Source organism: Typha angustifolia, chromosome 11 (assembly GCF_048772165.1).
Source record: "Typha angustifolia cultivar Huaian chromosome 11, ASM4877216v1, whole genome shotgun sequence".
NCBI lineage: Eukaryota > Viridiplantae > Streptophyta > Magnoliopsida > Poales > Typhaceae > Typha > Typha angustifolia.
In genome coordinates, this window is record NC_133249.1 from 15,240,724 (window position 1) to 15,263,999 (window position 23,276).

Sequence of the window (23,276 nt, forward strand, 5' to 3'; positions counted from 1 at the left end):
AGGATAGCTTCAAGAACACTACTCCATTATCATCACCATTCTTTAATTTATCACCAAACACTTCGTTTACCCAACTTTATCATCCCAAAGAAACTCCATCACTCCTCATATCCTTCTCCTCATCTCCCTCTCTCTATATATGTTGCATCTCTCCTCACAATTCATTTCAACATCAGATAAATACTGTGAAAGTGAGAGAGATAGTCAGAGGTAGAGAGAGAGATAGTCAGAGGGAGAAAGAGATGGCTGCATTTATCACTTCACTTTTGATGCTATTTCTTGTTCATACTAGTAATGCACTCAGCAAAAAATACTACGCCGACACATGCCCCGACGTCGAGGCGACGGTTACCGAGGCCGTTAAGAAAGCCATGGCTAACGATAAGACAGTTCCTGCGGCGTTGCTTCGGATGCATTTCCATGATTGCTTCATAAGGGTCTCTTTCTCTCTACAATATATACCTATGGATTATTGCATTAATCCCGTCAATTTGTTGCAAGTTCTGACTATAAATGTACTTATATTTTTTTTATTTTTGTTTCTGAACAGGGTTGTGATGGCTCAGTGTTGATAGACTCAAAGGGGAATAACACAGCAGAAAAGGATGGTTCTCCAAACATCTCACTGCATGCCTTCTATGTGATTGACAATGCCAAGAAAGCAGTGGAGGCAATTTGCCCTGGTGTTGTCTCCTGTGCTGACATATTGGCATTAGCTGCAAGAGATGCAGTAGCCCTTGTAAGTACTGTGATGCACTAAAGATCGATGTACAATAATTGGAGTGAGTGCTAATTAATTGAATTGCATGCAGTCTGGAGGTCCTTCATGGGAGGTGCCAAAGGGAAGGAAAGATGGGAGGATCTCAAAGGCCAGTGATACTTCACAATTACCAGCACCAACCTTCAACTTCTCTCAATTGAAGCAAAGCTTCTCTCAGAGAGGCCTATCGACCAGAGATCTCGCCGCGCTCTCAGGTAATAATACCTTGTCGGTGAGCGTCGACCGGTTCCTTTTTGACAACTATAAGTAATAAAAAGAAAAAGAATCTTGACATGGTTCTATTGTTACAGGTGGTCACACCCTTGGATTTGCCCATTGCTCCTCATTCCAGAACAGAATCCACAACTTTGATGCAACCAATGACATTGATCCTTCCTTGAATCCATCCTTTGCTGCAAGAATAAGGAAGTCATGCCCTGAAAATAACAAAGTAAGGAGTGCAGGCTCAACCATGGACTCCACAACCACAGTGTTCGACAACAACTACTACAAGCTCTTGGTGAGTGGGATGAGCTTGTTCTCCTCTGATGAAGCTCTGCTGACAAATGCCAAGACAAAGGAGTTGGTCTCAACTTTTGCTACCTCACAAGAAGAATTCTACAAAGCTTTTGTGAAGTCTATCATCAGAATGAGCAGCTTGAATGGTGGAGACGAAGTGAGGTTGGATTGCAGGGTGGTTAATTAGATGAAGGAAGAATCTGTTCATCTATTTATCTTCTTGGCTTTTTTAAGTTTGTCAACTGTGTGCATGTAGAATAAACTGAGAGATGGATAAAACTTAGATTCATCTTTCAAAGAAGATTTTTGAGAGTAGTAACCATTTTGTGTCTTATATATGTTTCTATTGTGGCTTTCTATGTACCAGTAATTAGATTTTTTTTTTTTCTTTTTGGGTTCAAACATAATTGAATAGGTCTTGTCTTCAAACTTGTGGGAAGTTCTTGTCCTCCATACTTGTGCTGTGCCATGACATTGTTGGTTGCTTTAAGTTGGAAATTTTGGATTCACATGCAGAGATGGTGTAAAAGTTGTCGAGGATGATGGTGTAAAAGTTGTCGAGGATAAGCACCATATGAATTTTTCAATTTTACACCCTACATATGTGATTATTCCAGTTTACTCCTTATCTTTTCATTATTTTTTTTTAATTTGGTCCTTATGTGTTTTTCTAACAAAAGATACCGTAAACACAAATAAGATCCGTTTATTAAATGAATTAGATGATAGAGTATCTATAAGAAAAGCTAGATAATATTTAGGGTTATTTATGTCTAAACCATTTGAATTATATATAATTTTTATAGAAACTCCTTAATTTCCTCCTACATTTTTTAGAAATTTCAATGTCACTTTTCCGTTAGTCCACTGCCAAATAAATTTGGTGAATTCGATTACTTGTAGTTATTAACCCTAAAATAACCTAAATGTCCTTGTAACATTTATACCACCCTTTATTAAATTAGAATAAAAAGATATATATTAATATAATATAATTTTTTTTATTCTCAAAATTTATCCTCTTCCTCACTCTTCACTATCATTGATGACCGAGACTCCATCGTTGGCCTAGCACCAATTGGCTAGGACTACCGATCCCCATCTTCTCCACCCCTTTCCCCTATCTTTGAAGGGTAGTGCTGGTAGATCCACCCGTTGACCTTGAGAAGAAGCTTTTGCTTGCTATAAGGGCGAGGGCAAAGCCAGCGACGGTGAGGACAAGGGCAATAAGGGCAAGGCTAGGGGCAGTGAGGGTGAGCACAAGGGCGACTATGGCCATAGCTATAGCCATGACCACGGGCGATGAGTGTGAGGGCAAAGGTAGCCATGAGCACGGATGGTAAGGGCGAGGACAGCCACGGCCAAAAAGGGTGGAGGCGCACAAGGCCAGTGCGAGCTCATCGCCGGGGGTGACAAGAAGAATGTTAGATGTGAGGTAAGGGGTAAGGGGAGAATTAATGAGGCTATTTAGGTAATTTTATAATTTTATTTTATTTTGCTTGCTAATCGATAAGCTCATTAATTTATTAGAGGTATTGTCATCAAGCATTTTTCATCACCCTCGTTAGTTAGTCATTTTATTTTGTGCTAAAGTTTAGAGGGGACATTGTAACCTAAAAAGGTTTAAAGTGTTCCCGTAAAATTCCAGTATATTTTAGGGGGTATAAAATGTAATTAACCCTAATATTAGATTCAAATCCGATCACAACTTCATGTTAATGAGTTGGGTCAAAAATTCGTCTCATTTGGGTTATCGCATTAAATGCCACTTCTTGTATTCGAAGCTGCTCGTGTCGTCTGAGAGTAATATCGTCGAACAGCTCGCCTGCACTACTTATCTCGAAACGGCAATACCTCCTCTTGCTCAAGTCTTCCAAAATCCTCTATGGCCTTCGCCAACTCTCTCCTTACTCTCCCTCTCGCTTGCCCAAATCCAACCGTCGCCCCTGCCGATTCCTCGCAGCAGTTGGTGCCCATCGCCTTCTCTCGCTTCCCTTCTTCTTCTTCTCCTCTGCAGGTTAAGAGGGCGAAGTCTCTTTCCATCTTTCGAAGAAACCAACATAGAGGTACCCGTCACTGATCTTTTCCGTTATCGCTGTGGTTTGCACGTCTTAATGGATGGATTGGTTATCCGTGAAATCTGTCTCTCGATGTTCTGTGAAATAGATCGGAAAGTTTTGTTCTTGTAGTTCAGTTTTACGTGTTGCTAGAGTAGAGATGTGAAGTGGATTTGGTTATGTTCAACACTTCGATGAACAGTGTTTTAAATGTTGTGCATTAGCATTTTGAATGCTTCTTAATTGGGTATTAGTTAGTCAGAGGGATTTAAGGAAGACCTAACTGAATCACCTTGTAGCTTTCATCTTAAAGGTACATTTTAGACCCTTTATTTTTTTTTAATCATTCTACAATAGGTTCATTATCTAATTGATTAAAGTTTAGCTGCCGTCATACCTTCCGTTTAATGAATTCGGTGATTAGATAGAAACAATTTTTGTTGGGAGTAATTTTAGAACCCTAGAGCCAAAGAATGTTCTGATCCTATCCACTACGGTTCACCCCTTATACAGGATCCTCATCTCGTAACTATTATGATACTTACTATAAGAAGAGCAATAAATATACCTCATGATTATGATTAGTACTTTTGGTTTTTGTGGAAATCCAAGTTCCTTAATTTAATAGAAAAACCCTTATACGGAATGCCCTGTGGAACTCTTGCTACTGATTTTCCAAAATTTGGAGTATAATGTCAATGTGCTAAATTTAAGTAGATTTAGATGGTCTGTAAAGTTTAATTTTTCTGTCATGAATGAATGCCAGTCAGGGCAGAAACAGACGACTCTGGAAGTGCTGTCGCTGGAGATGCTCTCACGAATGTTAAGCACGTCCTCCTTCCAATCACTGACCGGAACCCTTACCTTTCAGAGGGAACAAGACAGGTTTTATCTCTCTTGATGATATTAATTACCTACTATATCTTAGTTTAATATTGAAAAACTATTATTATATTTTTGACAATAAAAGAAAAGAAGTTCCAGTATCCTCTTCTAAGCTATTTGCAAATATCTGCTCTTGTTTTATTTATTTTTATGATACAGTAATCTGTGGAAGCATGGTTGCAAGATATGTGTTAATCAGGGTGGGTGAATGAGTATCTTATAAATATTGTTGATCAAGTTATTGAAATTCTTGAGTTCTCTTTCATGGTCTTCCTAGTTATGAGCATTTGCAGAATGTTCTCCACTGAAACTTCCACTTATTTATTTTTCTCATGTGACGATGATGCAACTGCAGCGGCTTTCATTTCTTGTCTTTTCACTTTCAATAGGATATCATTTATTGATCGGTCAATAGATTTTTCTTGTTTTTCTTTCCAAGGTGCATTTATGATGAATATACTACGGACCAATTATCTACCTCTTGCGTAGAACTTTCTTCTGTTTCTCTAGTTAACCTACTAACCATCAGGTGTTTACACTTACTGTGGTAAACTAGCTAATGAAAGTAGGCAGGAGGAAGATCTTCAGTCTTCTACTGCTGTCTGGTTTCTTATTTGTACTATATGTCATCTTTCTCAAAGATGCTTTAATTAGAAACTGGGCAACAGATCCATGAAATGTTAGGGCTAATATCAGAAAAGGCAGTGATTCATAGTAGTGTCATAAGGATGCAAGCCAGTCACTATTAGCTATATCTTGATCCTTAAATCTGCCCTATGTAGGTGACATGTGGCTTTTGGGAATTGAACATGAGTGGGAATGTTTATTGCACACGTTCACATTTGAGAACCTCGGTATGTGTATGTGGGTATTGATGCTTGTGTGCCTATATGTGTTGCTAAAAGAATCAGAGTGGTCTATAAGTATTTGTAGTTAGAGAGCTAATGCATAGTAATTTGTTGAAGGCAAATGAATATGTGGTAGGCAGGTACATTTGGTGTCGCATAACTAGTTTATCTGCAGACATTACGCTTTTAGGAAAGTTCAAGACATATAGTAGATAAATTCAAGTGATCCCAAGAATCCAGGAGGAAGAATAAAGAGTTTATGGAGAAAATACTTGAGCATATATCATGACGTAGAGTATGCATTGGTTTGAAGTAAGCCACTCCAAATGTCTAATGTGCTACCCATGATTGTTTGCATGTATTTATGCTAATATTTTATTGGAACGAGCATCTCAGTCCTTTTAATGCAGACTAGACTGGTGAGTTTTTGCAATGTGGTATGTGAGGAAAATGACATGTAATAGACTGTTGGGTTTGTAATACTGTTTCTGAACTACCTTAAAAAAGAATTACTTATTATTAAGCTGAATATTAGTATATAATTGTTCTTTACTCATAACTTTATGAACTACTGGGCTGTTTCAAGTTGAGTAATTTTGCCCAATGTCAGAATATCAGATATATGTTCCTGATTCCAAATTTATTTCATTCTATTCTCCCACGTACTGCCTCTCTGGTGATAAGAAATAATGTCCTGCAATCAGTGGTATGTGGTGACAGTTATCTACCACCAACTATTACAATTCAGATTCCTTTAAAAGGGTTTATGGCTAACATATTTCTGCTAAATAATTTCAAGAAAGGGGATTTCTGACATCTTTCTATTTTACTGTATAAAATCTGATATTTGTATTGCATAGTATTTCCTTCTGCTTTGTAGAATGTGACTGTGCAGCACATATTATAGGCACTTACAACCTTTTAAAAAAAAATCTCAGGCTGCAGCAACTACCACTTCTCTGGCGAAAAAGTATGGAGCTGACATCACAGTTGTTGGTATGCTCTCCAATTGCACCTACTTACTGTAGAAGTCTTGCAAACACAAGTTTCAGACATTTAACCTCCTAGTACAGGAGATCAAGTGATATAGGGCTCGATGTTCCTTGCAGTTATTGATGACAAGGCAAAGGAGTCCATCCCAGAGCATGATGCCCAATTATCTAGCATCAGATGGCACCTTTCTGAAGGTAAGTGTAGCTCAGATGTCCGTCCAAAAGATTTGAGTAAAACTTCATTCCTAAGGTATAACCTTTTCTTGGACAGGCGGGTTTAAGGAGTTTGGGTTGATGGAGCGGCTTGGAGAAGGCAAGAAACCAACTGCTATCATTGGTGAGATTGCTGATGACCTGAACTTGGATTTAGTAGTCTTAAGCATGGAAGCAATTCACTCAAAGCACGTCGATGCGAACTTACTGGCAGAGTTTATCCCCTGCCCTGTGCTGCTTCTTCCTCTCTAGATCATCCAGAGTTGCATGGTTGGTTGCGAAACTAATCCTTTTTATTTAATCTTCCTCTTCTTGCCTGCTCTTAACTGAGATAGCTCTGCTATTACATGTCTAATGAGGTAAGCCTTGGGTAATCTTGTTGCATTTTAACTTTCTTGCATTTGCTTTCTGATGTAGATCTCTGTGCACTAGTTAGTGAATGTCGCCACCTTTATCCTGTTTGAATGGTCAAATGGTTTTTGAATAGAGTCAATATCTATATACAATGTTCGAAAATAATTTTATGACATCTCTGCATTTGTTTCTATTTTGCTGCTCAATCAGAGTGCGAATAAATAAAAAAAAGAAGAAGAAAGAGATTAAAATTATAATCAAGAAACTTATCGAGGAAATTATGATTAAGTTTTTCTCCTATGCTTTCTTTATTAGATATTGCATGAATGTTTAGTAAATTGTCAAGCTTATTTGTTTTGTGTATCTGATTACTTTGTAAGCAATTAGGAAGAATTTAATGACTTAATTTCATATGATGAGCCATCTCTATCACATCCAATGATATCACCAACAATTTCCATAAAGACTTTTTGGCACGAGTTGCATGCCTCTCACCATGTACACTATTCCCATCAAGAATAAGATATTCGTGTCATATGCCTCTGCAGTGACGTGGCACCCGCAGTCGGTAACGAAATCGCGGCGAGATATCCGTCGAAGCAATTCCTCCCTCCTCCCTTATCCATCGTTCCCCCGGATAACGACCTGTGAGATGTTTTTATCCGTATAAACCCAAGATATCTCGAAGTTATCCGTGACCGCTTATTTCCCTTCTTTCTCTCTATTAAATGGTATGTGGCACGAAATCTTTGCCTTGAGGAATTGGGTTTTTGAAATTGGAGGCTCCAATAGGTGCCACCTGTATGCCAAATCTTTGTCCATTATTATAAGGTAGAGAGGTGAATAAATGTATTCATATGGAATAAGTCCGAATTTTGAAGCATGACTGGATTGCCTTACGTACACACTTAGCTGAAAGGAGGCCTATCACTCAATCATAGTTGGGAGAATTGCGTTCATGCCTTACTCTTGGAATTCTTTTTTTCATTTTGCACCCTAACTTACTTTTTATGTTATTTTACACCGTATCCTAGTCCTACCCTACTTGGGGGCAAATTTCTTCTATAAAATGCAATGGAAAATATAATGGTAATCCAATGTGTTTCTTTCTTGGTATTTTATTTTAAAATGCAGGGATGCACACCTCAATAAACATATAATTCAGGGTGTGAAATGAAAATTTACCTCTTCTTTTCCTTTAAAGTCAAACAGTGGAAATAGTAAGGGGGGAAAAGATCCCCACATAACTTATATTAGTAGAAAAATAAAAATAAAAATAAAAATGAAAGCCAATCCTAATGATATACGTTTGCTCTGTTGAAATACTTATCCAAAAACACGTCATAAAAACTGTGGATAAATCGTCACCTACGTATAAACTTGTATACATCCGTTTACCAACCTCATAGTGACACAAACTCCTCGTGGAAAAAAAAATCTAAATTAAAGGATACGTCACAGAAGAGGATAATTTTCTTTAATAATTGTTCTCATGGGCCAATCTCTATCACCAACCCTAACTAGGGACTACGTTGGGTTTAATATAAGACTTTCGTTAATTATTCTATATTCCATAACATACCCCAAACAGTCATCGATCTCCCTAGCAAGTAGCAACGCATACAACATTTGAGGAGCTAGCTATTAATTATATTGACCTAGTCTTTTTGGGCCCTAATTAATGATATCCCCATGATAAGGAAGTATCTTCTAGGAAATTACCAAATAAAATACTTAATTCCACCTATATAGGCATTAATATATATATATACATAAGTGATAGAGAGTGTTTTGGTTTAGAGAGAGAATTAAGGAAGGATGAGGAGGACTAAGCTAGTTGAGTAGCGTGTGCTTGTGGAAGTATCACGCTCATTAATTATATGGCATAGCAAGGAAGATAACGCGGCAAAGAGTAAGGGAGAAAGAGAGAGAGAGAGAGGGAGAGGGAGAGAGATTAACTGACGTGTTGAAGGGTTTCCTTTTAGAGTCGGTGGGAGAAGTGGCTTCCTCTTCTCTTCTTTTCGTCTTCCCTTTATAAGGCCTTCACCTCTCCTCTTCCACTGATCTCCTACTTGTTAAATACTAGCTATAGAGAGAGAGAGAGAGAGGAAGAAAGAAAGAAAGCAGGGAGGAAGTGGGAGTTTCAACTCTCAGCTAACCTCAAAGAGAAGGCAATGGCTTGATTTGATTTGTGTTCATTTTCAAGTTTGATTAATTATCCAAAAGTGAGCTTCTAGTTTTGTGAAGATGGGAATGTGGCACAAGTTAAGATCTGCTTCAGTGAATTCAAGTTTACAAAGATCAGCTGGTGAGTTTTTCCTCATTACAATCCACAGAAAAACTAAGACTGTTTGATGAATTATTTCCTTTCATGATCTCATTTGTTGGTTACATTAATTACCATATATTTTTTAAGCAAACATAAACCATGAATCTAATTGTAGGGATCTCTTTCTGTCATCAATTAAGTTGGATAACATAACTCGTCTCTTTTTTGTCTACCTCTTACTTCCTCCCCAAGGAATAAACATTACTTCTTCAACTTATACACTAATCAGTCTCTACAAAACAAAACAAAACAAAACAAAAAAATAAGGGATTTTTGCAAATAAGACCTGCATTTTGATAGTTTTACAATTGATACTCCTTCTATTCTTAAGGATATATGTTAAAATTAGTTTAAAGACATACACATTAAGCATAAAATTACTCAAATATAGGGTGTTATCTGAAAATTTCTTAAAAAAATTTCAATCTTTGGCAGGTGTCTCCATGGAAAGATTTAATACAACCGTGAACGTAGAAGAAGAGTACAACAAAGCCCTCCGGACCAACTCCTTCATCGACCTCTGGTCCAAATCCGACCACCACCACCACCATCACCATCATCATCTCAGGCGTTCCATTTCCTCTTCTCCTCCTCCTCCTCTTACTTTCTCCACCAAATTCCACCTCGACCCGAGCCAAGACTCCCTCCTCTCCGCCGCCTCCGGCCTCCGCGCCGCCGCCCACCTCCTCGACTTCTTCGACGCCACCCTCGAAGCCTCCAACGCCTGCATTTCCCTCTTGGACTCCATCGCCCTTGCCAGAAACCACCACAGGTCCATCTCCAACCTCCTCCTCCGCCTCCTCTCCCTCAACAAGAGCAACAACAACAACAAGAAGAACAACGCCTTCGCCGACCTTGCTCGCCGCGTCGAGCTCGACAATCCCCTCTCCCCTCCAAACCTCTCCCTCTTCCACACTGCGCACCGCCGCTACCCCCCGCTCGTCGTAACCCTAGCCGCCGCGCACAAAAAGTTCCTCCGCCGCTCTAGGATTATCCGGATGATCAAGAAGGCGTCTAGATTCATTCTGATCGGCGCGTGCGGGGCGGCGATCGTGGCCGCGCTGGTGTTCGCGTTGCACGCCACGCTGGCTTTGGGAGTGGTGATAACAGCGTCGGCGGCAGCAAGGGAGAGGCAGAGGAGGAGGAGGGGGAGGAGGGAGGGTTGCTACGAGAAGGCGAGCTTACAGTTGGACGCGGCGGCGAAGGGAGCGTACATTGTGGAGAGGGATCTGGACACGATGAGTCGGATGGTGCGGCGGGCTCACGACGAGATCGAGCACGGGAGGGACGTGGCGAGGATCGTGCTCCGGAACGGCGGCGAGAGGGAGGTGGTGAGGGAGGTGGCGAAGGAGGTGGAAGAAGGGGAGGTGGAGTTGGGGGAGCAGCTGGAGGAGTTGGAGGAGCATGTTTGCTTGTGCTTGGTTACTATTAACAGGAGCAGGAGGTTGGTAGCTCAAGAGATGATGCCATAATAACTCAACTCAATTCATTCTTGATTCTTTTTTTTTTTAATAATAATATTATTATAATTTATTGTTTAGCCATTTGTCTTAGGAAATGAAGGTGAGATATGAGATTGTTTGAGAGGAGGGGGGTTGAGTGTAAATTAATGAATGGTTAATGAGGCTTCACCTCCACTTAGTGCAATTAATTGTGTTAAATTATATTACGAAGACTTTGGTTCAAGTAGGGGCCGAGATCCGAACATTTAATAGAATTTTTGCAAATTTCAGCTCCCTCAAATTTATGTAATTTTGCAATTTAGCCCCTCTTAAACTTCTCACTCATATCCTACATCCTATTGTATTAATAATTAGCTTTGCAAAATATTAAAGTCCAGAAAGAAAAAATAAAAAATAAAAACCAGGCAATGACAGCATTTACAGAATATTTTGAATGGTTTTTCATTAAAATTTAAAACGACCTTTTTTTTTTAAAGGAATAAATCTGTAGACAGATGTCATTTAACAGCGAGGTTACAGATTTCATTTCGAGGGTGAACGAGGCAATTCTTCCGTACCAGATTTAGTTTAGATAGTAACAGTGACCAGGGTTAGATCTAGGGTGAAAATAAATAGGATAGTAAAATTTAAAACCATATCCTAACTAAACGAAAACGAATAATTTTCGAATAAAGGATCGGATCTTAAACGGATATTAATTAAATTTAAAATAATCAAAATATATTATTTAGATATAATTAACATAATTATTATTAATGGGGAGCATGATACGTAGCTAAAAAACACTCGGAATGGAATCAAAGTTTTGAACTCCGTACCCATTCTGTGCCAATCTCTTCCCTTCTCGATGCAGAATAATATATGGAAAGATTAACAACATCTGTGGTTGGTTCATGGAGTGCCATCATATATGCAGCATCCTAGTTGCTACTATATATTGCATTAAGGCACTATATTTATTAGAAATGTTTAAGTACTATTAGTTATCATAGGAAATTTATAGGATCAAACCAGGTCAAAGTCAGCTGAGAGACTTGCTTGTAATGGTGGATGATATTAAGATTATTCCATCGAGTTATTTTGGATACTTACATATCCATACCCTTGTATAATTTTGTTTCAAACGAGTCATTGTAATTGTTTTTATCCAACTTAACAGAATCAGTTAAAATATCAAATATAATAGATACTATACTTGAGTGAGAATGGAATCACTAACAATTTGAAGTGTTTAGTGAGAGAAGTAGATGAGCACTGATTTGATACAAGATATTATAGGATGAGTAAACTAATTCTGGGCATAAAATATCATCCATTTGGATGATTAATTAGCTAGTAATGCTGAGCAAAGGCTATACTAGATGATTAATTAGCTAGTAATGCTGCTCATAGAGTCATAGTAAAGTTTAATTGGTGGGCCGCACGCTCTTCCGTTCTCCAACTGTCAAACGAACCCGGCGAATCCCGCCAAGAACGCATTCGTCCCATTCCCTTCTTCTCCACCGTTGACGCAGAACACCAAGCGGTTTCGTCAGCTCGTATTTAAACCCCAACGGAGTCCAAATGCTAACTCGGGTAATTGAGCCTCTCTCCAATGGCTTCTCTATCTCCTCTCCTCCTCTTCGCCGTCATCTTGGCTTTCTCTTCTTTCCGCCTCGCTGTCCCTGCCCCCGCCACCATCGGCTTCGACTTCCACCACCGCTTCTCCGGCAAGATGCGGCAGTGGGCGGAGTCTGACGACTACCGCGGCGAGTGGTGGCCGGAGGAGGGCACGGCTGAGTACTATGCTGCCCTAGCGCGCCATGACCGCGCCCACCACGGCCGCTTCCTCGCCGCCGGTGACTCCTCCATGCTCACTTTCTCCGGCGGCAACTTGACGTCTCGCCTCGACGACCACGGACTGTATGGCTACTCTCCAAGTATTAACCATAATTGATTAAATCAATATATTTGTTAGAATATAAAATATAAAAAAAATTACCGTTTTTTAACGGATTAAGATTTAAGAGATTAATTAAAATTAAAAAGAGTTTTTATTTGACACGTAATTTAAGGTTGAATTATGCGTTCGTGGAGTTGGGGACGCCCAAAAAGCGTTTTCGGGTGGCTCTGGACACGGGAAGCGATCTCTTCTGGGTGCCGTGCGATTGCAAGCAATGCGCACCCGTATGTCTTCCTCCATTCTCTCTCTCTCTCTCTCTCTCTCTGTTTAATTCTTCCTATCTACTTGTTTACTGTCTTCCATTTGGTTTGATTTGATGCTATTAGCCATTTGTTTTCGAGGATTGAACAAGTGTTGGGTCTTTCGATTAATAGGATTATACAGAATGCAGTTTTGCTCTTTGCATTAACTAACTAGATGTGGATCAATAATAGCTTTTCATGCTCAAAAGGATTAGAATTTACAAGTTAGTCTCCATATCTAACCATTTTCCTAACTCCTTTTGTTTTTGTGGTTGTGTGGACATTAAACTGGGACAGAATAATACCTTCAACATTTATAGTCCTAGTAACTCTACAACAAGCAAACTAGTTCCTTGCAGTAGTAGCTTGTGTGAGCTCCAAAGCTCTTGCTCTGGAGCAAGCAGCAGTTGCCCCTACGAGGTTCGATATTTATCTGCAAACACCTCATCTTCTGGAATATTGGTTGAGGATGTTCTCTATCTGACAACTGAGACTGCTAGTCCTAAAGCTGTCCCAGCTTCTGTTGTCTTTGGGTATGTTTGGTGTTTCTTTGCTAGTATGCCATCATCTTAATATCCCCTTCAAGTTTTTATAAATATGATTTGATAGGTTCCAAAATCTTTTGTAGCTGTGGAAGAGTTCAGACTGGTGCATTTCTAGATGCTGTAGCTCCCGATGGCCTGTTTGGGCTTGGCTTGAATAATATATCTATTCCTAGCATTTTATCAAGCCAGGGTCTCATTTCCAACTCCTTCTCTATGTGCTTTGGAACTGATGGTTCCGGGAGAATTAATTTTGGGGACAAAGGTAGCTCAGACCAAAGTGAAACCCCATTCAATGTCGATAACAAGAAGTTAGCCTTTTCCTTTGCTCTATTTGTCATCAGAAGAAGTCTTCATCTACTTTTGTGAGTGATTTTATTTTATTTTAAATGTTCGTGTGCAGACCATTTTATGTTATCAGCATAACGGGATCAAGAGTGGGGAATACGAGTTTTACTTCTGGGTTCAACGCTATTGTTGACTCTGGTACCTCTTTCACAACGTTGGCTGATCCAATCTACACACAGATTGCCAATAGTGTAAGTAGTTACTTGATGATTATGAAGATGGATTTCATATTTTGATGAAGCAATTATATTTTCTTTTCCCTTGTAGTTCACTGACAAGGTTACAGAGAAGCGGATCCCACCTGATCCTGCTCTACCTTTCAACTATTGCTACGCTTTGCGGTAAACTCATATATATATATATATATATATATTCATTCTAAAGATGTGGTCGTTTATATCATTATGGTATCTATTCAGAGGCTGCTCTGCGTAGCTAATACATTTTGTTATTTCTTGATGCAGTCCTTATCAATATGAACTCACTACACCTCGCGTTAGTTTTGTCACCGAAACTGAAAGCCTGTTTAAAATTACTCCTCCCATTTCCTTGGTGTTTGATGAGAAGGTAAAATGTAACAATGGTGCTATTATTATTATTTTTAATATCGTCTTACTTATAATTAATATGTTTTTCCTCAATATGTAGGGTAATCCAGTTAAGTATTGCCTGGCTGTAATCAAGAGCAGCAACGTGAATATAATTGGGCGTAAGCTATTCCATTCTCCATTTCGACTTGTCTACTGTTGCAAAATTTGTTTTGAGCTTAGACTTTCTCATCTCTCAACAAGCAGTAGCAAAGTTATATCCCTTTCTATGAGGCCGGAATAAAAATTCTACTCTATTCTTAACTTATGATGATGAACACTATTGATATATACTTGCCATGCATGATGATATATTCACCACCTGCTTCATGACTACAACTCCTGATGCAGGAAATTTTATGACCGGCCTTCGCATTGTGTTTGATCGAGAGAGGTTAGTCTTGGGTTGGAAACGAGTCGACTGTAAGTACTCACCCCTCCCTGGAAATAATACACTACTCAGTCTTTCACCCAAGTATTATGACACCAAAAATTATTGCAACAGGTTATGGAACTGAGAGCTCCGGCAATGGAAACTCTCCTCCTCCTCCTCCTCCTGCAACGGCTAACTCTGCACTAAAGCCATCACCCTCAGGCAGTTCAATAAATCTAATTCGTACAACCATTTACATTATCGGTGCATCTGTTTTGGTCCTGTTCGTAGTTTTCGTCACAATCAGCATTCGCCGCCGTCGACGACAAGTTGAGCCTCAGCCAGTGGCTCCAAGGGCATTCTTAGTCTTTGTTTGACACGTTTATTTTTTTCGAAGTATAATAAATGCTATCAATAAGCTGAGTCATTCTTAATATATCACCTTTGTGCTGATTCCTGCTGGCTGATATTCTTAGAAGTTCATTAGTGCTTTAAACTATTACCTTTCTTTTTTGTTCGAACTTGCCCTTTGGTTGCAGGGGTTGTTTGTTTTTTATTTTATTTAAAGACACATATGTATAACAGATACATGTTTTTCAAGATATTATATCTAGAAAAATAACGAGATTGTAAGCTGTATTTATTAAAATCGTTAGTTAGTTGTATTGCATAATATTATATTATTATGAGTACCATAAATAAGACATAATAAAATAATTTATGAAAAATGTATAGTTGATAGAAATATAGAGTAGATTTTAAATTGTGAAAAAATTAATTTAGACACGCGTATGTATTTAAACCCTTAGCAATGATATCAATTCTTTGCTTAAATAAATACGGAATAAGTATAAAAAAGTAAAGCAAAAATGAACACCAAGATTTTTATGTGGAAAAATCTAAACAAGAAAAAAAAATATCCAAACTTGGATTAAAACCAATCACTAAACTTGTGGCAGTTAAAAAACTAATTTACAAAACAACCGATCGATTTTACTAAGCCTTCTCGCTTAGTAAGCCGCCTTCGGCCCTTCCTCCTTCTTGCTCTGTTTGGTATTCGCTCGCGGGTTTGTTTCCAGGTTCTTTCGTTCTTGGTTGGCTCTCTCTCAATTGTTGTTTGTAGATCTTTGTTTCTCTTAGTCTTACTCGTTAGAATCTATGATTCACCGCTTCCCGTGATTGATCTCCAATCTCCTTGAGATTGATCTTTAAATAATCTTTAAGACAAAAGCTTAGTGCATTATAAAAGAGACGGATCTTGTTGGTGGAAGAACGTTATAGCTCTAAGAAATTTTTTTCAAAAGCAATCACCCACCTCTCTAGAGTTAGGGCATCTCAACTCTCATATCAGTTAACAAGATAAAGCTAAATCAAAGTTAAATCAGAACTCTTAGAAGTCCAAAAACTTGTATGTTACTTGGGTGCGTTCGAATGCGGCCCGAGTGTATTTGAATACGGCTCGAGTGCATTCGAACGACCAAAACGCGTTCTCTGTATGTGTGAACACGATTTCGTGTTCAAACACGCTGTAGGGTATGTTCAAACGTAGCCCAAGTGCGTTCGAATGTCCTTTTCAAACAGCAGACTAGACAGTTGAATGCAGAGTGCTTATTCTTGTACCTTTTGATAAAATTTAATACTTCTTTAACCATCATGACACCATTTAATCACTTTAATAATCATTCTAGAATCGTTTCGAATACTTTAACTTCAAGATTAATCTTTCATTTTAATATTTTTCATCAAATATTTCATAACTTGTCATAACTTATGTATATGCTTATACATAAAATCTAGACACATTAAATAAAAAAAATTATATTTTAAAACATAATTTATTATATTAGTATAAATAAAACCTGACAAATTGTTCAAAATAATTATAAACTAACCTCATATCCATGAAATAATTGATAGGCCAAAAGCTGGTGAAAGAACTCTTAAACATCTAAAAGTAAGCAAAGGCATATCAAAAGGTATCAAGTCCATCATAAATCACACTGAAACATAAATTCTTGAGAAGACAACAATAGATGCATTGTCATGCAACTCATAATATATTACAAAGAAAGAGAATTTCTTTCTAAAACAAACACTATATTACAAAGCAAGTTAGTAATCTCTCACACTATTAGGTTGGTGCCATAAATTAAGTAAGATGATGAGGATCTTGAATAATTATTTTACCCACAAACACTTTAAAACGTTCTATAACAAAAAAGTGACGGACGGTTAAAAAAACTAATCAAGAATTAATAAAATTCCACGCCATCACTTTTTGTAGAATGTTAATTTGTAAAGTGGTTTATACGCATACACTGTTCTCAATAAATTTTGCTAGTGTGAAACTTAGCTCATATCTTAATAAATTCTACCAAATAAATCAACTTAATTATCACAGGTCATGTGCATAGACAAGTCTGGGAATTTAGTCCACACAATGATATATATATATACACACAGAGAGAGAGAGAGAGAGAGAGAGAAGAATAGAAACTCATACAAAATTAATCTTCCACTCTACTAGTTTTCAACATTTCTACATCACCTCAAGCACCATCCTCCTAACCCTATTAATATTAAGCAAGCAAAGGTAGACGTGCTCCTCTAACTCAGCCAATTGGTCCATGAACCAACTCTCACTCACCTGCAACTCTCTCACCACCTCCCTTAATAACACCAATTCCCCCTTCCCTTCTTCCACTTCCATCTCCACTAACACGAGCCCGATCACCTCTCTGCCGTGCTCGATCTCGTCGGCGAGCCGCTCCACCATCCGGCCCATCGTGTCGAAATCGCGGCCGAGGGCGAAAGCCCCTCTAGCCGCCGCGTCCAGCTGCACCACCTCCCACGCCGCCCAGTACCCCTCCACCTCGTCCACCACCCCGCATGTCGCCGCCCGGGCGGCCACATTTACTAGCCTCACCCGCCGCCCGGCCTTCCGGTGGGCCAACGTGAGTTTCTTCTGCATACGACTATAAATCTTGCACACATACATACATACATACATATATTATTATTAACATAGTATCAGAGCAGAGCTTCAGATGCTAATATATATATATATATATATTATATAATTGGACGACGCGCGCACCTCGTGGATTCTTTGGAACTTTATCCAACTGGGGCCGGAGAAGGGGTTGCTGAGGCGCGAAAACTGCTCGAGGTCGCGGCGATCCTCCGGCCGGTCGAGGGCGGAGCGAAGCAAGCGGTTGTTGTCGCGGGCTTTGTCGACGGATTCAATGAGGGAGACGCAGAAGTTGCAGGCATGGATGCTGGTGTTAAAGAAGTCGAGGAGGAGTGAGGGGATATAGGCGTGGGAATCATAGAGGATGGAGGTGAGTAGATCCTGGTTGGGCTCAAGGAGATCGGTGCAGTCTGGTTCGGACTCGAATGGTCTGGTCTTAGTTGTGTTGAGATGTTGTCGGACTCGAGTCCACATAGCATTGAAGGACTTTGTCCGGAATGCACCCATGTATTCCTCTATGATGTTCAAGCTGTGGTTGCTCCCACTCCTTCCCTTGCTACGGATTGTTCTTGATGAATTATTATTGCCTAGAAAATGGAGACAAAAAATTAAAAAAAATTATCCCTTTATATAGTTTAACCCAATTAATTTGGAGAGTGCACGACACCATAAGAGGTTTAAGTTAAAATCGAACCAAACATAGGAGGGTATTTTGTAACTTTAGCTTTGATTGTTTATTTGTCTAATTATCTTAGACAATTAGAGAAATAAAAATTAAACCAAGGTGTAAATGAAACAAAAAGATTTAAGTTTTTTTATGTTGTTAATTCTTCCATCATCATGATCAGCTGGAGATCCGGAGCTTGAGTCAATCCTATAGGAAAAGATAATAATTTAAAATATATAATATGATGAAGGATGCGTAGTTTATGGAAGAAAAGAATCCAAGCAACTCACTACTGCATGTCCAAGGAACAAGGGGAGACTTGGAGAGGAGAGTCTTCAACTTGGCGAGCATTTGATTGAAACGGATGATGGAATAGTTGAAGAAGAAGAAGAAGAAGAATAAGAAGATGATGATGAATAGCTATCCGAGTAAGAGGAGAATACATGAATGCAGTGGCTCCTTCTAGTTGCATAAATTTGAACAATTAATTTGCATATATATGGGAGATATCTATTCTTGATCACCTTTTAGATGTGCCTGTCCATTTCACCATAGATATCACCATGTACATTATGAGCAAGTTAATTAGGTCAAGACCTGGATAGGTACCCAAATTGGAATGGATCTTATACAATCCCAATTATAATAATTTCTTTGATAATTTCATTGATTACTCTAATAATTTTTCATAGGCCCAAGACATGTATTAAATTAAATAGGTACCAATTATTAGGGCAAATGAGATTCAATATCAAGATTTTATGCTCTATGACTAATTAAAAATTCATACAAGCTCGCTTTATACACAAGCTATTAAGGTTAATATCACACTATCTAGCCTTGGATAAGATCAAGTTGGCAAATCCTCCTGAGATAGTCCAAAAAGGGAAATTATCTACAGTCAATTAGGCATAAGTTTCTAAGATATCAAAACTTGTCTCCTTTTGGAAAAGAGTGCTCTTTTATCTCTCTCTCTCTCTCTCTCTCTCTCTCTATATATATATATATATATCATCCAATGATCGTTGTTATGTATAACTAATCTTGTTAGTTTAATATAATTAATCACTATTAAGTTTCTAATCATCATCCCCACCAAATTTATAAAAGAAAGTTGGGTGCACTCCCGTGTACATCAACTCAGCAAGAAACCCTTGGCTTGTGGATTGATCTCTCCATCTCTTAGATATTATGGAATTAGATATCTTGAGAAATCCAAACGTGCAAGAACCATTCTTATACGTGGCATATAATGTTAAATAGCCACTAGATATACATCCTAAGGTTGATACTGTTAGACCACTATAATTAGGCATGTAATTGTGGCTGTAATTGTGCCTTAGAGGTAGGCTTGAATTTCTCCCTTTGGCTGCTATATATGTACCCCTGTAATCATACGTGATATACAAGAAAATCTTTCCACACTTTCATGGTATCAGAGCGGCTACAATCCGCTACCCTTCCGCAATCCTAGTCTACGCGCCGCCGGTCCTTCTCGCCGCTCCTGCCGCCGATTCACTCGCCCGGAGCGCTGCTGAGCCGATCGCCGCGCCTTGATCGCCCGCCCTGCCCTGCCCCTTGCACGCATACGCGGTCGCTGATCTCAACCACTCTCTTTTCCCACCATGCCGGATACCAGCGATGCGGCCACAACCCAGGAGGCCGCCCTTGCCGAGCAGGCACGCAAGGACGAGGAAGCCCGTCTCCACATTGAGGCCCTCGACAAATTTGAAGCCGCCCACGAGGCCATCTGGGCTCAGGCCACCGCCGTCGTTAACGTGAAGGCCCTCATCCCCGTCATACTCGACAAGGCCACGAACACCTACACCAAGTGGCGTGGGCTGTTCCTCACTGTCCTCGGCAAGTACGCGCTGACTCACCACGTCCTCAAGGATGAGGCACTTCCCGAGCGCCCTACATGGCTCCAGGCGGACTGCGTCGTGCTGACATGGATCTACGGCACCATTTCCAGCGACTTGCAGCAGTCCCTCATGATCCGGCAGCGCCCCGCACGTGAGGCGTGGTGCTATCTCGAGGATGAGTTCCTTGGGCAGAAGGAGTCCCGTGCCCTCCTCCTCGAGACGCAATTCCGCAACCTTCGCCAAGACTCCCTGTCAATCACCGACTTCTGTCGTCGCCTTGAGACAATGGCGGCGTCTCTCGCTGAGTTCGGCGATCCTATCGGCGATCGTCAGATGGTCCTTACTCTGCTCCGTGGCCTGAACGGGAAATTCCGGCACATGGTGACGATTCTTAAGATGCACCGCCCCTTTCCGACGTTCACCGAGGCACGCACCCATCTCCTGCTGGAGGAACTGGAGATCGACGCCCGGCCTCCTTCACCGCCTGCAGCCCTCGTCATGACGCCGGTCGCGTCCGGCCCGACTCCACCCTCCAACACGCCGCGACAGGTGAACCAGATGGCTCCACATCGTCCCTCTGGGGCGCCCAGCGGCAGCGGCGGGCAGCGCTCCAACAACCGTCGCCGTGGCCGTGGCGGCCGTGGCGGTCAGCAGCAGCTTCCTGGCAGCGGTGCACCTCCAGGGGTAGGTCAGCAGCAGCTTCCTGGCAGCGGTGCACCTCCAGGGGTACACCCTTCTTTCGGCCAGCCCTGGACTGGTTCTCTGCAGATGTGGCCATATGGCCGCCCACCACCGCCACAGCAGGCCTTCACCGCCTTTCCACAATATGGCAGCCCGTTTGGCGGCGTTCCAGGCGGATACGGCTACACTACGCCATCGCCGTATGTCTACGGGGGAGCTGCGCCCTCGACACCGACGCACCAGGGGCACCCCGCGCACTATCAAGTGCCTGCGTCGGCACCCTGGAACCCCACTCATGGTGGTGCATGGAACCAAGACTCGTTGGTGCAGTCCTTCAACACGATGTCGCTCACCCCACCACCACCACCTTCCGAATGGTATGCCGACTCGGGCGCTGGCTCCCACATGACTGCGGACGCTGGTACACTCTCCTCTGTTTCATCCCCTTCATCACTTACACCTTCATCCATCGTTGTTGGAAATGGTGCACTTCTTCCCGTAACAGCCACTGGATCACAAACCTTTTCTTTCCCGCATCGTCATCTTGTTCTTAATGATGTTTTAGTTTCCCCACATATAATTAAGAACTTGATTTCCATTCGCCGTTTTACCACTGATAACAACTGTTCTATTGAATTTGATCCATTTGGCCTTTCTGTGAAGGACCTACACACCAGGAACGTGATCGCCAGGTGCAATAGCTCCGGCGACCTCTACCCATTCTTCCCACCCAACATCAGCACCGCAGCCTTCATCGCAGCACCTACCTCGATTTGGCATCGGCGTCTCGGCCATCTTGGGCGTGAAGCAATGTCCAAACTCATCAGTTCCAGTGTTATCTCCTGCAATAAAGATGATCTAGACCACATCTGTCATGCGTGCCAACTCGGTCGGCACACACGGCTGCCTTTTGGGTCTTCTAGCTTTAGAGCATTTAATAATTTTGATTTGATACATTGTGATCTTTGGACATCTCCTATTGTTAGTGTGTCTGGGTACAAATATTATCTTGTCATTTTGGATGATTGTTCCCATTACATTTGGACTTTTCCCCTCCGTCAAAAATCCGAGACATTTTCCACTCTCTCAAATTTTTTTGCGTATGTTCAAACTCAATTCGGCACCACCATCAAGAGCATCCAGTGTGACAATGGCCGCGAATTTGACAATTCTGCGGCCCGCACGTTCTTTCTCTCCCACGGCGTTGCACTTCGCATGTCGTGTCCATACACTTCCCAGCAAAATGGAAAGGCCGAACGCTCTCTCCGCACACTTAACAATATTTTGCGATCTCTTCTTTTTCAGGCAAGTCTTCCGCCGGTCTACTGGGTCGAGGCACTTCACACCGCAACCTACCTGATTAACCGCCTCCCCACCAAAACTCTCGCCTTTTCAACTCCCTACACCCACCTCTATTCCACCCAACCCTCCTACGACCATCTCAAAGTTTTTGGATGTGCTTGTTACCCTAACATGACCGACACAGCACCTCACAAACTTGCACCCCGCTCCTCTCTATGCGTGTTCCTCGGTTACTCCTCCGAACACAAAGGCTACCGATGTCTGGAGCTTCAGTCGAACCGCATTCTTATTTCTCGCCATGTCGTTTTTGATGAATCCTCCTTCCCCTTCGCCAACATGTCTACCACGCCCATGGCATCCTCCAGCTTGGACTTCCTTCTTGATGAGGATGACCTTACCACTCCGGCTCCTGGAGCTCCGTTTGTGCATGCAGGTATACCCACCAGCCCGGCGTCACATCCTGAGCTGTCCCCTGTGTCACCTGCACAACCTACTGCCAGTAGCGTCTCCCCTGCCTCGCCACCTGGGAGCCCCGGTGCTGCTGCCTCCGTCCATCCCGCAGGGGCTGCTGCCACCAGCACCACCACCACCGGCCGCACAGTGGCCACACGCCCCGTCTCCGTCACCCCCGTCGACAACGCGCATCCCATGCGCACGCGCGGAAAAGCCGGCATCGCCCAACCTGTGGATCGCCTAAATCTCCATGCTGTGGCCATGTCACCGCTGCCTCGCTCCGTCCGCGATGCCCTGACTGATCCACATTGGCGCGCTGCTATGCAAGCTGAGTTTGATGCATTGCTCGCCAATGACACCTGGAGTCTTGTGCCACGACCTCCTGGTGTTAATATGGTTACGGGCAAGTGGATTTTTCGTCACAAGCTGCACGCTGATGGCTCTCTTGATCGCTACAAGGCTCGCTGGGTTCTCAGGGGTTTCACGCAGCGGCCTGGCATTGATTATGATGAAACTTTCAGTCCCGTGGTCAAGCCCGCGACAGTCCGTGTAGTTCTTTCTCTGGCTCTTTCTCAGGACTGGCCTATTCACCAACTGGATGTGAAGAATGCGTTCTTGCATGGTACTCTCACAGAGACAGTCTACTGCGTTCAGCCCACGGGCTTTGTGGATTCCTCTCGTCCTAATTTTGTTTGCCGACTCAACAAATCACTATATGGTCTGAAGCAGGCGCCGCGTGCTTGGCATCAGCGGTTTGCCTCTCATCTTATTTCGCTTGGATTTGTTGAAGCAAAGTCAGACACCTCTCTCTTCATATATCGTCGAGGAGCCGATACAGCTCTGTTGTTGCTCTATGTGGATGATATTGTTCTCACTGCTTCCTCTG

The 23,276-nt window shown here is 41.5% G+C and overlaps 5 protein-coding genes across 5 annotated transcripts; 4 read left to right on the top strand and 1 right to left on the bottom strand.

Annotated features, from left to right (window-relative positions):
* LOC140769581 (peroxidase 64-like) lies at positions 1–1,866 on the top strand. The gene is made up of 4 exons (XM_073110328.1): positions 1–437; positions 551–739; positions 813–975; positions 1,072–1,866. Exons 1-4 carry the CDS (start codon positions 243–245, stop codon positions 1,464–1,466), a joined length of 942 nt encoding a protein of 313 aa, XP_072966429.1. The 5' UTR covers positions 1–242; the 3' UTR covers positions 1,467–1,866.
* Positions 1,867–3,022: 1,156 nt separating this feature from the next.
* LOC140769519 (uncharacterized) lies at positions 3,023–6,801 on the top strand. Its single transcript, XM_073110229.1, has 5 exons — positions 3,023–3,345; positions 4,103–4,221; positions 6,008–6,065; positions 6,179–6,256; positions 6,333–6,801. Exons 1-5 carry the CDS (start codon positions 3,165–3,167, stop codon positions 6,524–6,526), a joined length of 630 nt encoding a protein of 209 aa, XP_072966330.1. The 5' UTR covers positions 3,023–3,164; the 3' UTR covers positions 6,527–6,801.
* A 1,767-nt stretch (positions 6,802–8,568) lies between these two features.
* Positions 8,569–10,654, top strand: LOC140770754 (putative UPF0496 protein 2). The gene is made up of 2 exons (XM_073112016.1): positions 8,569–8,936; positions 9,393–10,654. Exons 1-2 carry the CDS (start codon positions 8,876–8,878, stop codon positions 10,427–10,429), a joined length of 1,098 nt encoding a protein of 365 aa, XP_072968117.1. The 5' UTR covers positions 8,569–8,875; the 3' UTR covers positions 10,430–10,654.
* A 1,360-nt stretch (positions 10,655–12,014) lies between these two features.
* On the top strand, positions 12,015–14,831 carry LOC140770650 (aspartyl protease family protein 1-like). The gene is made up of 10 exons (XM_073111903.1): positions 12,015–12,322; positions 12,475–12,586; positions 12,902–13,137; positions 13,233–13,457; positions 13,550–13,685; positions 13,762–13,835; positions 13,959–14,061; positions 14,143–14,203; positions 14,433–14,504; positions 14,587–14,831. The coding sequence occupies exons 1-10, from the start codon at positions 12,015–12,017 to the stop codon at positions 14,829–14,831; spliced, it is 1,572 nt and encodes a 523-aa protein (XP_072968004.1).
* Positions 14,832–16,993: 2,162 nt separating this feature from the next.
* On the bottom strand, positions 16,994–18,522 carry LOC140770651 (putative UPF0496 protein 2). Its single transcript, XM_073111904.1, has 3 exons — positions 18,383–18,522; positions 17,552–18,012; positions 16,994–17,437 (listed from the first exon to the last, which is right to left on the bottom strand). The coding sequence occupies exons 1-3, from the start codon at positions 18,441–18,443 to the stop codon at positions 16,994–16,996; spliced, it is 966 nt and encodes a 321-aa protein (XP_072968005.1). The 5' UTR covers positions 18,444–18,522.
* Between the last annotated feature and the right edge of the window lie 4,754 nt (positions 18,523–23,276).